Consider the following 15,973-nt stretch of genomic DNA (forward strand, 5'->3'; position numbering starts at 1 on the left):
ATATAGAGGAGTGTGGAGCACTGATTGCACCACCGCTGCGTCAAAAGAAATGACACTGCGGCGGCGCTAGCTCCTTGCACATCTGCCCCCAAGTTTTTTCTTTAAATTTTGGGAGGGTAGTCTATGTTTTTTTATGGTTCCCCCATTATTTCTCTGCCCCTGCAGAGATTTTGTAAGCAGGGCAGACTATCTGGTGACCATACATAACTAAAAATTAAAGGTGGATAAAAAGTGAATAACAGATTTTTTCACCTCCGGATTCTGCGTGACATCATAGACAACTCGAGCTTTGCCCTCGTTGTCTATTTGAAGTCACTTTTTGTTTCCCACTAATAATACATCATAGCAGAGAATAACTAGGCTTAGAACCTGGTTATTGACGCTAGTAGCTTCCAATGGAAGCCATTCATAACATTTAAGTGAAAGGGTATGTATTTCTTTCCACCCTGCCCATCTTGAACACTTGAAAGATACCGTTTCTGTTATGAGGTGATGGTTTTTAGTAACTATTTTTGTTCCTCAGGGTAGTGATAATACATTTTATGTCTTCTCAGTCTGAAAAATATCTCTGCATATTCACTGGTACCCATCTTTAATTCGGTAACATTTTTGGGAGAATAACAGGAGAATTTGAAAATGTTCTGCACATTTGAATAGACAATTTCTAGGCTGGTGCCCAGTTCCCTTTAAGGACTATTTTTGCTCAGAAGGAATTATTCGACCATAACTGCTGACAGCGATGTTTGTGTGGTTTAAGGCTAAGCTGGGACCAATTATTTACTTTCACCATGGCACCAGGATCTTATTTGATGTTCACCAAGAATCTTAAAATGAGAAGCAGCACGAAATAACACGGGATAATAATAGCATGAGCAATAATGTGAATGACAGAAGAAGCTCCTGGCAATTATGTGAAAATAAATTCTGTTCTAAGAGCAATCGCATTTTTAAGATGACGGCAGATGTATTTTTGGTGCATGGATTTGAGTACGTTAATAAGAGCTAGAAGCACAGTAACTAGCAGAGACCATTTTGAGGGACTGTAGACGAGGAGGATCATAAAGAAAGGCTAAGCAGTCTCTACTTGCAGGCATCCATTGCAAGATGGCCGCTCAGACGCTGTGGATGCTCTTCGACTTTGTTCAGAATGTTCACTCCCATCACCCTTGTCGTGAACCTGATGAATCTTCCATGATGTCTTTCATTTCCGTCACAGTAATAGTAGCGATCATAGACTTACCTCAGCGACACATGGAAAGTCGTCAAGTTGCATAAAGGTATTGCGATACCTCAAAGCCAGCATGAAGTAAAGCGGTCAGCTTTACACCGGTATTGTTCCATATTCAGAAATTGTCAAAAGGGTCATACAGAAACCTTGCTATCCATTGGATGTTGGTTGAACGGCCCCCGTGATAGGGAAGGTCGGATGTTGTCAATCATGCTCTGGTCATTACCAATTCAGACAAAGTATTGTCATTTTTAACAGTTAACTGGTGGACATCATCCACTTTGCACTCCTTCAAATTCCACCTTGGGCCCAGTAAGGAGACTTGAGCCGTGATGGCTGGGAGGTGTCATGTTCAAATGGAGTCCTGCTGTGCTCCGGCTTCTTGCTTCTCAGTGGATGGCTAGTCTGTATCATAGTGCTACAGGTCTATGAACAATCAGTGACTGACCTGGAGAAATGGTGTGAAGGTTGATAAGAGGGGTCATTGCGCAGTCTAGCCCGTTTTAAAGATTTCAGTATCTTTCTTGTTTGATAAGTGCATGCCTTTTCCTTATGTTTCTACTGAACTAGAGGAAAATCCAAAACCATGTGTAAGAACTTTGGACCAAAGTAATATAAACCAAATGGATCTGGATGAGCAAGTAAACATGTGACTGAACAGCTCTTTGGTTGGTTACTTTTGGTTCATTGCAAATGACCAAGAAATGACAAATCCCTATGTAAACGACACAGGTCAAACAATGTGTGATAACATTTTTTACTTCTACAGTAGTTAAGTACACTGCTTTTAAATGTTTTTTTTCACTGAGTAAATATTCAAATAAGTAAATAAAATTGCTGTCCTGCTACAGCACTCCAAAAGAAACCGCATGATCTTAATCCCATCTATTGCAGAGATGCAACCTCTAATGTTATCAAAAGCCATTGGAAATTGTATGGGACTGCCCATGTACCACCCCCTTGACGCAAAGCTTTGCACTGTTTTGCATTAACTGAAAGCAGCTTTTCAGTGCAAAACAGTAAATAAGACAACTACGCTTTGTTCTGGTTTGCGTCACCTTTAGTGAGTTTGTGCTGGCGCAAAATGCTGATAAATATGGCCCATTCAGCTTACCATTTTTTTGCCCAATTACGGACTTATGGATTGCTGATAACGCCACTCAACAAGAACCAGAGTTCACTTACTTTTAAAACAACACTTACGGTAATAGTATTATGGCTAACATAAAGTCCGTTGAATTTTACAGTTTATTTTCGAACTGCATCTTTTAGAGGACCACTTGGCCTCTGACAAGCTCTAGTAGGAAATATAAAGGTGGAAAAGGGCCAATAATTGGTGGCATAACATATTATTTACAGGTTACCCCAGTCAAAGCAAGTTCAGAGAAAGAGCTAGGAAAAATGGCCCTTTACCTATGACTTGTTAGTGCAATCCCAGAATAGTGTTGTCGGAATACTGTCTGACATAAATATGTTGTCTTACATATCCTTTGCCCTGTTAGAGGTAATCAAAAATGTACACACAAAGGGGATATTTTTGCAAACAATATTTTGGATACAATATGTAAGAAAATGTATATATAATATTCTAATAGGTAGCTCTTTTGTGAATAAGAAAATGAATTATCACTATACACAGCATAAAGCATCAAGGTGAGTGACATCGATAATGACATCATAAGTATGCAACAATATCTCCTCTCTAGGGGAATTAGCAGAATCTGAAAGACTAGTACATTTCTGCCTAATGTAGTAAGTAATGCATATCTGGATTCACTTGTCACACTCTGTAGCAGAATGTGAGTAATTTAGCTTAAGCAAGGATGGTAAAAGAAGATTTTTGGGTCAAGATTGCTTTTGCTTGGCAATAGTGTACTCATCAAGGAGTGTTGCAGCTTATATGAGCTATTACTAGTTCAGCCTAAGCTGGCCTCTTTCCTATACTGTTGTCTAGTTCTTATAAACCTATATAGGATCTGCGCGTTTAGACAACATACACTGTAGGATTGGTGTCAGGCTGATTCTGGACACCGCTAACGGGTATGTTAGCCTGTAAACCAGCTAGCTCACAGTGCCACTAGGAACCCCTCTTACCAAGGAAAGAATAGTTGTTGGCAACAATCAAACAAGACAACCTTGTCCCATCAGGCATTGTGGAAACAGTGCGATACTTTTCGCTCAGCCACTCGTGCTCACTTTGTCTCGGAGAGATACACAGAATAAACGGTGGGGACGTTTTTCAATAAGCATTTATTAAACCAGCGTCATTCTAGTGAAAAATTGGTGTGTTGAAACAACCATTAGACCGAAACAGATAGGATCACTGACATAATATCGAGGGACATAATATCGACTAGCAAAAATATCGTAGACAAAATATCAACAGACAGAATATCGAGTTTGTATCTACAAACAGGTAAGTACAAAAATATCGAGTACAAAATATCATTTACAAAAATATAGTTTATAAAAATATCGACTTTACCAAAAACAGTGTTAAATTAAATTTATATTAAAAATTAATTACTAAAATATACTTAAAAATACTTAAATTAACTTATAATAATTAAATAATTAATGAAAGTTATAAAAAAATGTACAATCATATTTGTTAAAACATATATATATAGTAACATAATAAAATTAAATAATATCCAATATTATTACCGTATGATAGAGGAAGTGTAATAATTACTCTTCCCACTCCAGAGAGTGCAACAGTAGGGAAAGCGTTGGATAGCGAAGGGATCAAAATTACTATTCCCACTCCAGTGAGTACAACAGTAGGGAAAGCGTTGGATAGCGTAGGGGTAAAAATTACTATTCCCACTCCAGTGGGTGCCACAGTAGGGAAAGCGTTGGATAGCGTAGGGGTAAAAATTACTATTCCAACTCCAAAGAGTGCAACAGTAGGGAAAGCGTTGGATAGCGTAGGGGTAAAAATTACTATTCCCACTCCAAATAGTGCAACAGTAGGGAAAGCGTTGGATAGCGTAGGGGTTAAAATTACTATTCCCACTCCAAAGAGTGCAACAGTAGGGAAAGCGTTGGATAGCGTAGGGGTAAAAATTACTATTCCCACTCCAGTGGGTGCAACAGTAGGGAAAGCGTTGGATAGCGTAGGGGTAAAAATTACTATTCCCACTCCAGTGAGTGCAACAGTAGGGAAAGCGTTGGATAGCGTAGAGGTAAAAATTACTATTCCCACTCCAGTGGGTGCAACAGTGGGGAAAGCGTTGGATAGCGTAGGGGTAAAAATTACTATTCTCACTCCAGTGAGTGCAACAGTAGGGAAAGCGTTGGATAGCGTAGAGGTAAAAATTACTATTCCAACTCTAAAGAGTGCAACAGTAGGGAAAGCGCTGGATAGCGTAGGGGTAAAAATTACTATTCCCACTCCAAATAGTGCAACAGTAGGGAAAGCGTTGGATAGCGTAGGGGTTAAAATTACTATTCCCACTCCAGTGGGTGCAACAGTAGGGAAAGCGTTAGATAGCGTAGGGGTAAAAATTACTATTCCCACTCCAGTGGGTGCCAGTAGGGAAAGCGTTGGATAGCGTAGGGGTAAAAATTACTATTCCAACTCCCAAAGAGTGCAACAGTAGGAAAAGTAAATATCCCCCCTCTCTGGCTCACCCAATCGTCCATCCTGCCCTGTTCCCCTCATCTCTCCTTACGGTCTCCCCCACCCTACTCCCCATAGCCTCACGTTCCCCCCTCTCTGACTCACCCAATCTTCCATCCAGCCCTGTTACCCTGTCCCCCTTAATTGACCACGTTACCACCAGCTCTGACTCCTTACACCCATTCTCCCCCTTTTCTCTCTTTACCGTCTCCCCCTCCTCCTCCATGATCCCTGAGGCTCTCTCTCAACCAATACTAACCACTCATACCCCTAACTGTATAAACTGCTCCGACCCTCTTATCTCGCAATCTCCCAACTTCTCTGCTTCTCTCTCACCCACCTTCACTAATGGCTCCCTCTCCCCCTTCCCCCCTCTTTCCCCTCCCCTCTCTCCTCCATTCCTGACCCCCAACCCTACTCCCCCTCTCCCACCTCCCTCAATCCCTCTTTCATCCCCAAATCCCTACACTACTTCCCCGCTCCCTCACCTCTCAATCCCCCAGTTCCACCGCGATACCTCAGACTCCTGTATCGCCCACCTCTTGGATGCTATACATCCCCTCCCCCTCCATGTCCTCGCCCCCCATAATCCCAGAGCAACTCTTACAACTCCCCCGCTGACCACTTCCTCTCACACGCCCTTGCTCTCTCCTCCTACCCTCCTTAATACACCTACTTCCTCATCCTGTTCTATCCCTCCCCTTCCTTTATCTAACGATCTTATTAAACCCAATTCCCCAACCTCTCCTATCTCCTTGATCCCTCCCTTCCCTACCACGAAAGATCAAACCCATCATAACCCCCTTCTCCTCCCCCCCCCTGGTTACACCTCCCTTCCTCTACCTAATCCTAACACTTACTCTTCACCCCTCCCAAAAACGCTTGATCCACTCTACTCCTCCCTCCTTACACTATCACTCCTTAATATCGAACTTCTCCTCTCGTCCCTTGTTTTAGATCTCTCCTCCCTCAGATCTGAAGTCTCTCTCCTTACCAAAGCCCACTCTTCGGATCACACACGCACATCTGCCCCTTCATTTAAAAGCGCATCATCACTCATCAGCTCCCCTTCTACTTCCCATAGCAACAACTCCCCCATTATAGACATCATCGAGCACTCTTCTCTTGTCGCCCTCCTCCCTTCAAACTCCCCGACTTCACCTAAACCCATGGAACCCGCCAATGCACCCCTACCCTATACGGATGCCTTGATTTCTACTCCCCAACATTTTACAGACCCAACATCCTTGGAGATTAACCTATCCCTGAACCCTCCCATCTCCCCCATCCCCCACGCCCTCCAGTCCCCAGTTCCCTCATTCTACTATCCCTGTCCTCCTAGGAACGAGTCGTCTCCCCCTTCACCCGATATCTCCTAGACCCCCTCAACAACTAACTTCTATCCTCCCTGAACCCAGCACGCAATCCCTCGACACCGCACCCCTCTGCTGCTTGCTGATTAACTGCCGATCCGCTTCCTGCCATGCGACTGATATTGCTGAAATCCTTCTTAACGAAAACATTGATATTGCATTCCTTACCGAAACTTGGCTCAACCCCCACTCGACTCCTATCCTTGACCTGCTCATTCCTCCTGGCTATTCCATCATTAGAAAAGACAGAATAAAGCAAATCGGTTGAGGCCTTGCCCTAATTCATAAAAAGGAACTGAATCTCACACACGTTCATCTACAGGACCCTTCTTCCTTTGAATACCTTTGTGTTGATCTTACTGCTACGGACTCCCCTACCATTCGGCTACATACTATCTATCACCCACCCGGTAACCCCATCCCCTTCAGCACTGAGCTGTCTGATCTTATCACTCAATCCTTGCTCACTCACTCCAAGAATCTCTTTCTTGGCGACTTTAACATTCACTGGAATAATAACGATGATCCATCAGTCATCCTCCTTAAAGATATCATGGGCATTACTGACCTGACACAACTCTGCCAATCCCCTACTCACTCTAAAGGCGCCACCCTTGATGCCATTATGACTAGCAAGGACCTGGCCTCTCTCTCAAAGATTCTTCCAGTAGACTGGTCTGATCATCACCTTATCCTCTTCACTATGAACTGCTCTACTCCCCTCTCCCCTCTTACTGACACTTTACCCTTGAAACGTACTCGTAATCTTCACCTTATTCCCCCCGGTGAGTTGGAATCCTCTATTAAACCCCGCTTTCTCCTCCCTCCCTTCGCGCAGCACCAATGACCTAACTGAACATCATAATAATTCTATCCTTCATGTGCTTGACCAAATTGCCCCAATCAAAAAATGAAACAACAAAAAAAAAATTCATCCCAAATCCTGGTTTAATTCAGACAGTCGGAACGCTCTTGGAGGAATCATCCCTCCCCTGATAACCTGACACTCCTTAGACATGCGAGAGCCAATTACAAGAAACACATCTTCGCTGCAAAAGCTTCTTTCTTCCGCACACAACTTGACCAGGCTAAAAACCGGCCCAGAGAACTCTTTAGCATTATTAAAAAACAAACCTCCTTTGGCCCCCCTAAAATAACAGCCACTACCGAAAGATGTGAAGAAATCGCCAACTTCTTTTCGAACAAAGTCAACTCTATTGAATTATCCTTCTCTTCTCCACCTCTCCCATCCCAAACTACCATCAGCCAACAACACCCCCCTAACATTCCTACCTCAACATGCCCATCTGCCCCTCCATGTCACGACCCCTCTATACCCCCACCAACTCTACTCCACCCTGACCCTATCGCTAAAGACACCTTTCCCAAAAACAATGCCTCCTGGACGGAATTTCAGCCAGTTTCAGAATCTACTGTCCTCAATATCATCTCTAAACTCAAACCATCTTCTCACACCAATGACCCCCTACCCGCCCAGTTTGTCCAGGAACTTAAACACATCATTGCCCCCATCTGGACTAATATCATCAATTCCTCCCTCGCCACGGGTTGCGTGCCAGCATCCCTTCAACTTCGTCAAATCTCTCCCATCCTTAAAAACCCCACCACTGATCCTAATGACCTGAACAACCTACGCCCTATCTCTAATCTTCCCTTCCTCTCCAAAGCCCTTGAAAAATGTGTACTTTTCCAGTTAGACAAACATATCACTTCCTTCAATCTCCTCGACGTTTTCCAATCTGGTTTTAGAAAAGGTTGCAGCACAGAAACTGCCATGCTTAGTATCACTGATGACATTCATCGCTCTCTTGACAAAGGTGAATCCTCCCTCCTTATCCTCCTTGACCTCTCTGCGGCGTTCGACACTGTCCACCTTCCCACCCTTCTTAATACTCTTAAAGACCGCTTCGGGTTTGAGGGCACTGTTCACCAATTCCTATCTCCAAAACAGATCCCAACAAATTAAACTCAGTCACTGCCTCTCCAAACCTCAACCTGTCTCACTCGGGGTCCCTCAAGGCTCTATCCTTTCTCCTACCCTATTTAATTTATTCATGGAACCACTCACCCTCATCCTTAAACAAGCTCATATTAGTTATCACCTATATGCGGACGACACACAACTTTACTACAAGATTAAATCCCGCTATGACATCCATCTCCTCAACAATACCTTGAATAAAGTCCAAGCCTGGTTCCATCTCAACCATCTCAAATTGAATCCCAAAAAAACTGAAGCCATTCTTTTTACCCCCAAAAACTGCTCTCTGCCCATTCAAACCTGGATCAATGACATCAATGCACTCAACTGCTCCCTCTCCACTTCTAACTCGGTCAAATCCTTGGGCATCAGCATTGATAACAATCTTACTCTCATCCCACACATTAAAAATGCCGCAAAAGGTGCTCTCTTCTCCCTTCTCCACCTTAAAAAAATCAAACCTTTCATTCCTGCAGACTATTTCAAAATTGTTGTCCAATCTCTTGTACTTTCCAGACTTGATTATGGTAATGCCACCCTTGCCGGCACCTCTAAAGTCCACCTTACCCCGATCAAATCGGTCCTCAACCTGGCTGCTAGACTCATCTCTGATTGTAAACGTTTCGATCACATTTCTCCTATCCTCAAAAACCTTAACTGGCTCCCAATTGAAGGTAGATCAACCTTCAAGTTGGCATGTATTACTCACAAAGCCCTTCACCAGAACACCCCCTCTTACCTCTCCAACAAACTGCAAAAAGCTGGGTGCTCCAGGTCCTCGAGAAGCACCAACGCCCTCATCCTCATTCCCCCGACACTCAATTATACAAAGACACAATCACGTGCATTCTCTGGTAATGCCCCTACGATCTGGAACTCGCTCCCCAAAGATCTTCGCTGCAACCCCTCTTACGCTCTCTTCAAAAAAAGACTCAAGGTACTTCTTCTAAATAAATATTGGGGCACCTAATAGTCCCTACTCTGATTCAGTCCTCATTTCATTCTCCTCAACCCACCCCGCCTCTCTTCTTTTCATACTACCTCCCCTCCTTCTCACACTACCCTTTTCCCTCCCATCTTTCTATCCACCCTCATCCCCCCTACCTACCCCTAATTTACTCCCTTTCCTCAATCTCCTCTTCTAACTGATATGTTTGTTCACATGCCAGTTTTTAGTCACTCTGTAACTGTGTTCTATTTTGTTTTAGTTGTTTATTTGTTCTTATGTTTATTATGTATACTTGATTTGTATTCTTCTTATCTGTCTGTAAAGCGCTCTGATACTCCTGGGTCCAGTAGCGCTATATAAAACCTTTTAAATAAATAAATAAATAAAATACTTCATATATTATTTAATAAAATATAAATTAATATCTATAAAAAATTAATTAAAAGTAATTACCAATTTAATATAATATAATAATTAATCAATTAAAATTACAAATTAAATTTAATTATTACAATTAATTACCTATTAATACAAATTATTCACAAATTAACAATTAATAATGTAACATTTAAAAATTAATTAACAATTAATTCAAATTAAATACAATTAAATAAATTTATTTATTTAATTAATTATAAATAAATTACTTCCCACCCTATTCCCCTATAAACCCACAACCCGCTACAGAGAATAAATTAGTAAAATTAACATAATTAGCAATTAATCAATTAAATTAAATTAATTGGCAATTCAAATTTAATTAATTACCCATAAAAAATTAATTAACAATTAATTCTAAATAAATACCAATAAATAATTTTACATATTTAATTAATTATAAATAAATTACTTCCCACCCAATTCCCCTATAAACCCACAACCCGCTACAGAAAATAAATTAGTAAAATTAACATAATTAGCCTATTAAAATTTAATTAATGACCAAATATAAATTAATTAACAATTAATTAAAAATGAATACCAATAAATAAATTTACATATTTAATTAAAAGTAATTAAATTACTTCCCACCCTATTCCCCTATACACCCACAGCCCGCTACAGAAAATAAATTAGTAAAATTAACATAATTAGCAATTAATCAATTAAAATTTAATTAATTACCAAATATAAATTATTTAACAATTAAATAAAAATGAATACCAATAAATAAGTTTACATATTTAATTAATTATAATTAAATTACTTCCCACCCTATTCCCTTATAAACCCACAACCCGCTACAGAATTAAATTACGCAAAAAAAACAAAATTCATTAATTAAAATAAATTATAACATAAATACACACTTTTCACACATATAATAACATAAAAACACTATAAAAAATTCGATATTATTAAAAATTCGATAATTTTAATAACCTATATTATATACTTCGATATTCTAACTTTCTATATTTTTAACATTCAATACTACATTACTTACCTTAAAAACGATATTTTTGATGTCTATATTCTGTCCATTCGATATTTTGTCCATTCTATATTTTAAACTCGATATTATGTCCATTCGATATTTTGTAGTCGATATTTTGACTGTTTACCAAACAGATATAAATGATTATAACACTAACAGAGTAAAAGGATTGTAGATTTCTACCATTGTGCTAAAACAATAAATATAGGCAGTATATAAAATACATGACAGTAATAAATGTGTACTCCTACGATGCAACCCTAACTAGATGTACCTAAGTGTACCTAGCATGTATGCAGGGGTAAAGCCAAGAATCCCTCTAGGATAAAGTCAACCCCATTACCTGAAGTGAGAGGCTGTGGGACCCCGTCTTGGTCTCGAGATGGATACCCCGCAAGGGATGTCAGACCACTGCGCGCTGGAGTGTCTGCATGCAGGAACCTCAGAATCTTGCATCAGTGTGTCGGCATGAAAGTCCTTTTCTCCTCTGAGTACCTCAGCAAGATATGTTGTATATATACCAAAGTGGTACCCCCGGGGATATACTTTGCTGTGTCATGATGGACTAGGATGACGGAAGGAATGACCCTTATACATAGTTATTATGCAGGAGATGGTAGGCCTGCTGTCCTGCTGTGATTCCAAGAATCCTCATGCATAATGAATGAGGCTTAAGCTTTTCGGAGAAAACCTCATGTCATCTTTGGACATTACTGTAACTAGGTAAGAGGTCAGTAGTAAGAACTGTTGTGTAGTGTAATATCATGGGAATGTAGGTGAAAGGTGCACTCATTACTTGAGCCGATATTAGGGTGCCTATATGGAACATAACAATATATTTCTCTATTTGTATCCTAGAACTAGAGTCCTTGCAAGGACTCTATGGCCATTAATAGGTGTAATATGTTTTCTGGAATATTTTCAGAATACAGCAACACATTTTGATTTTCTAGACCTACTAGCAGCGCAGGCTTAGTAAACATACCATCATAGAACAGAGAACGCAGTGAACTGTAACCCATTGAGTAGTTTATGAGGAAGGTGTGTATTAGGCAACAATTAGTCCTGTCGGATTCATATGAGTATTTATGGACGTTAAACCGCTTTTCTCCACTCAAGAATCCACACTAAGAATGTTCTTTATGATTTTATTACAATCAAAAACATATCCTGGTGCACCCAATATGAATAGGGGTTACTATAAAACAAACAAGATAGTGGCAACAATATTGGTGAACAAACAGAAAAGTAAAACATAATACAACATTAACTAAGCTACTTTTAACACCAAGAGGAGCCTGTGTGAATTTCTTAAATGGCCTTGCTCTCACCCACATATTTTAGTGGAACAATAGAAGTAATGTTCCCTAAAAAGAAAAGTGCTATTTCTGTCCCCCCTCTCAGCATCTTTGGTGTCTCCAAGCAGAGTGATAAGCCTGCCTGGAGCTGCATGTGCCTTCCTTTATGGTTCTGAAATGAAAAGAGGTTTATAGCTTTCTCTGGTGACCCTCAGTTTGCTGTCCCCTGGAAACAAAGTGTCCTCTCTCCCCAAATAACATTCTACTGCAGCTTATATATGCTATTTAATCTTTGCTGAATATTATGGAAACAATCAATATAGGAAAGCGGTGGCAAAAAATAAAAAGGACTTACCTGAGATGGACGGACGGATGCATCTCCTCTTCATCTTCCAGTGTCCAGCCCCGGCCAGCAGCAGGAGGCACCCAGGCACATAGGCTCTCCTGAGACAATCACAATGCATTTGGCTCCCCATAGCCAATCACAACACTGCAAGGCAGCATTGTGATTGGTCTGAGTGCTGTGGTTCGGCACTCAGATGGGGACAGGGAGCCTATGCATGTTTCTCACTAGGCTGTGTAATGCAGCCTGATGGGGAAGATGCAAAGTATGCATAAGTGTTTGGCTGGCCCAAGAGGGCTTGCCAAGCATTCAAGCGCACTTAGGGATTGAAAAACATTCCTACCCCTGTGCTGGCCCGCCCCGCCCCGCCCCACCACTGACTGCAATAGGAAAAAAACAATGACCATAATAATACTTTGTCATTGTATTTTTCCTTTTGAGCAGTCGGGCTACACTCCTCCTTGGAGGAGGAGGGGCAACTGTATAGGAGCCCTAATGACCATTCACACACTTATTTTTCTGTGAAACATAGTTTACTTTTTAGAAAAGATAACTGGAAAATGAAGAGTAATGGTTAAACTGAAAAAAACTTTAAACAATATATTTAAACGAGCTGAACTATTGCATTGCAAACAGACCATCAGAAGTGTGGCTCACTGGTTAGAGTGGCAGACTCTGAAGCAGAGAGCAGGCCCGGGACCAGGGTTCAAGTCCCGACGCGGCAGGGTCTTGGGCTCAATGTCCGCGGACTCGATAATTCACGCCTCAGCGCCTACTCTAATCATGGGTCCCACGCTGCAACTCTGGGCAATAGCTTGCTTAATCTCCACAACGGCCCCTACAATACTGGAATGCCTGGCTTCACCTTGGGGGTGCCCAGAAGAGGCATCTCACAGGGAGAGCCAGGAAGGGTTCCACAGCGTTATACAGCGCCGGGGCGCCCCGTTGGGGCAGCTGTGCGCTTTACAAAATACACTACATCATTAAACAATTCTGACTACTGTGCATTTATAATGAAAAGAACATGCATTTGAATAAATTTATATATGAAATACAATGGAAGGGACCTGAATTGGAAGATTAAATCAAGGCTTTGCCATGTGCGCTCGGTGAGGATGAGCTGGAAGTTAGATGTTCTTTCAAGCTTTCCTGTGAGAACTAACAATTGCCCACTGAGTCCTGATGAAACAATCCCTGACTGAACAGGAATCTTACGCATACGCAAATATTATTTCTGCAGTTATTCTCCTCCTAAGTTATATGTGGTGTTTGTCCTGGAGTGAGGAATCTTGACTATTCCTAAATATAAGGGTATCTATATACATATGTGTGTGTCTCTTGTCTGCTTGATCATGAACCTACTTTTGGAAAGATATCAGTGAGGAGCACAAAACCCTTGAAGATGCATCTAAACTGCCAGATAGCTTTTGGAGGGGACTAGGAAACTCATACCTAGGCTCAGCCACCCAACTAATGATATTGCTGCTTACTTCAAAGGTATCTAAAGGGCGTAGCAAGAAATTGAGATGAATTACATTCTGAAGCAACAAATACACCTCATTGCAACAGCCATAGAAGGCAGCAATTTTTAGGGGTGGTACACATTAGAAATGTAAGGATTATGAGGGATACGTCCAGGGAAAGATATACTTGCTGTTTGTAATTAGGTAGATATTGTTTTTGGTTAATGAAGTGACACAGAAACAACAACCTTCTTTCATGAGATTGGTTCAGGACTCAGCAAGATAGATCTCCGGACAGAATCCTAGTCTGATGTGAATGCTGTGAGTTAGGCTTCCAAGTCTATGTTGCATAAGTGAGGAATCACAGGGATTCACAAGTACATTTTGGTGCCAAGAAAACAGCCTTATTACTGTTTTCCCTTTTTCCATTTTGTTAGATTTAGTTCCTGAATTAAACAATTTCTGGGTGCTCCTAGTGATTAAAAAATATTAAAAAAGAACATTATATTTCTTGGATCATTCTAGAGTGTCTTAATATTTCTACTATTCATGAAACCATACATTAGAGGATTTAGCACTCATATTTAAGACTGAAATCACGAACCCCGGCAATCTTATAGCATTTCCCTATTGAGAGCAAACACACACTCCCTAATAGTTTGCTGAATTTGTTCACCATGAGTTTGGCTGGGGCAACATTTTTTACTAGAGAAGTGCCATAGTGAACAGAGCCATATCTAAATTTCATAACTAATGTTAATTTCTACTAATCACCTGTACTAACCAGTTAATTCTGAATCCCTATCACTCGCTTACATTGCATAGTGTATAATACTCACATCTTAATTTGCTTGTATGTCATGAACGATTTATAGAAGCCAATCGGCTCTGCTAACACGTACTGAACTCGGTCATTATAATCACAACTGCCCGGTATTGGAATCACAATTCTTGATTAATTTAACCATCATGTGCAGCATGATGTAATTATGTGCTCTCATCTGCGGAACCTACAAACCTATATTAACGCTACAAGTAAAATACACTGAACTATGTAACCAAAGTCAGGTAAGCCACTTTTCGAATTAATTGACGGCATCCATCCCCATCTAGTCAAACATAATGCTTCTACACATAAAAGCAATAAAGATCTGCAGTCTATGTAACATAAGCAAAATAAACAAAGATTGTTGTTAGAAGAACTTCATCTCAGAAACTCCTTATGGCTGAAGTTGAAACCCATTTAGCCTTTGTACATTGCGAAATTCCTTTTTAGAAGTACATGTACTGCAGATGGTTGTATACATTGTTCTAGATTGTAAATAAATGTCCACATATGTAGACTGAAACATTCACCTAATGAGATACTCCTGTTAATCACTGTGCTTTTTTTGTTTTTCAGCCTTCCCAAAATATGTCATTCGCTGCAGCAGAACTTTTTCTTCGCGAAGAAGAAAGAAGAGCTAAAGAATTTGAAAAGATATTAGGTTCACATATCGATGAATTGCATAAGAATTCTGAGAGGACACTTGCTAAATATACCAAGACTGGGCAGAATAGGCACATGTGATTTGACCTTTTTTCATACTAACAACTAAAGTGAGAAAAAAATGACTGCATTAAAACTAAAGTAGCTTATTTGGGATGGACATAAATAATATAGGGGCTACATAAAAACAAACTGTTCACTTGTAAAATAGATGCATTTTCTTTTGTTTCAAAAATGTTATGAAGAAAATAAAATAGGGTATGTGGATTTTGTTGGTTGTAAAATACATTTCTTTGGTTAAAATAAAATATTTACATAATGCAGTAAAAATTTAAGTTTCTAATTTAATACCAAATGCTATAATAACTCTAAGTATGTTTTATTATAATACACATTTCAGTTTGAATCTATGTGCAATTTCTCAGAAGCATTATTATTCCTATATTTAATGTAGTTTTTGGAGTACAAAGTAAATAAAGCAGCTGTAACTTTGAAACTGGTAATATTCCCAAAAATGTGAATCTGTTTATCTTCCTTTATAATGCCTTGCCACTTTTATGGATGTAATTTAACTTCTTAACAAGTTGTTCTTTTTCTGGGACAATAGTACATCATGCTCTCTTGTTGACACCTTTATGTAGCAAGGAACTTGGCTCCGGATAACATGCATACATCATTGAGATGTAGGGTAGCAGATGCTTATCTTCTACTGCACAAATGTTCAGTTTGTTGAGGAAAATGCAAAGTGTAATATCACCATTGGGT

At 40.1% G+C, this 15,973-nt stretch overlaps 1 protein-coding gene across 1 annotated transcript in view; it reads left to right on the plus strand.

Moving 5' to 3' along the window:
* The window catches only part of DEUP1 (deuterosome assembly protein 1), a 444,549-nt gene extending 428,924 nt beyond the window's left edge, over positions 1 to 15,625 (plus strand). The window contains 1 exon segment of the mRNA XM_078658866.1: positions 15,122 to 15,625. Coding sequence (XP_078514992.1) covers positions 15,122 to 15,289 — 168 coding nt within the window. The 3' untranslated portion in view covers positions 15,290 to 15,625.
* The last annotated feature ends 348 nt before the right edge of the window (positions 15,626 to 15,973 follow it).

This window comes from Lissotriton helveticus, chromosome 8 (assembly GCF_964261635.1).
Source record: "Lissotriton helveticus chromosome 8, aLisHel1.1, whole genome shotgun sequence".
In the NCBI taxonomy this organism is placed as follows: domain Eukaryota; kingdom Metazoa; phylum Chordata; class Amphibia; order Caudata; family Salamandridae; genus Lissotriton; species Lissotriton helveticus.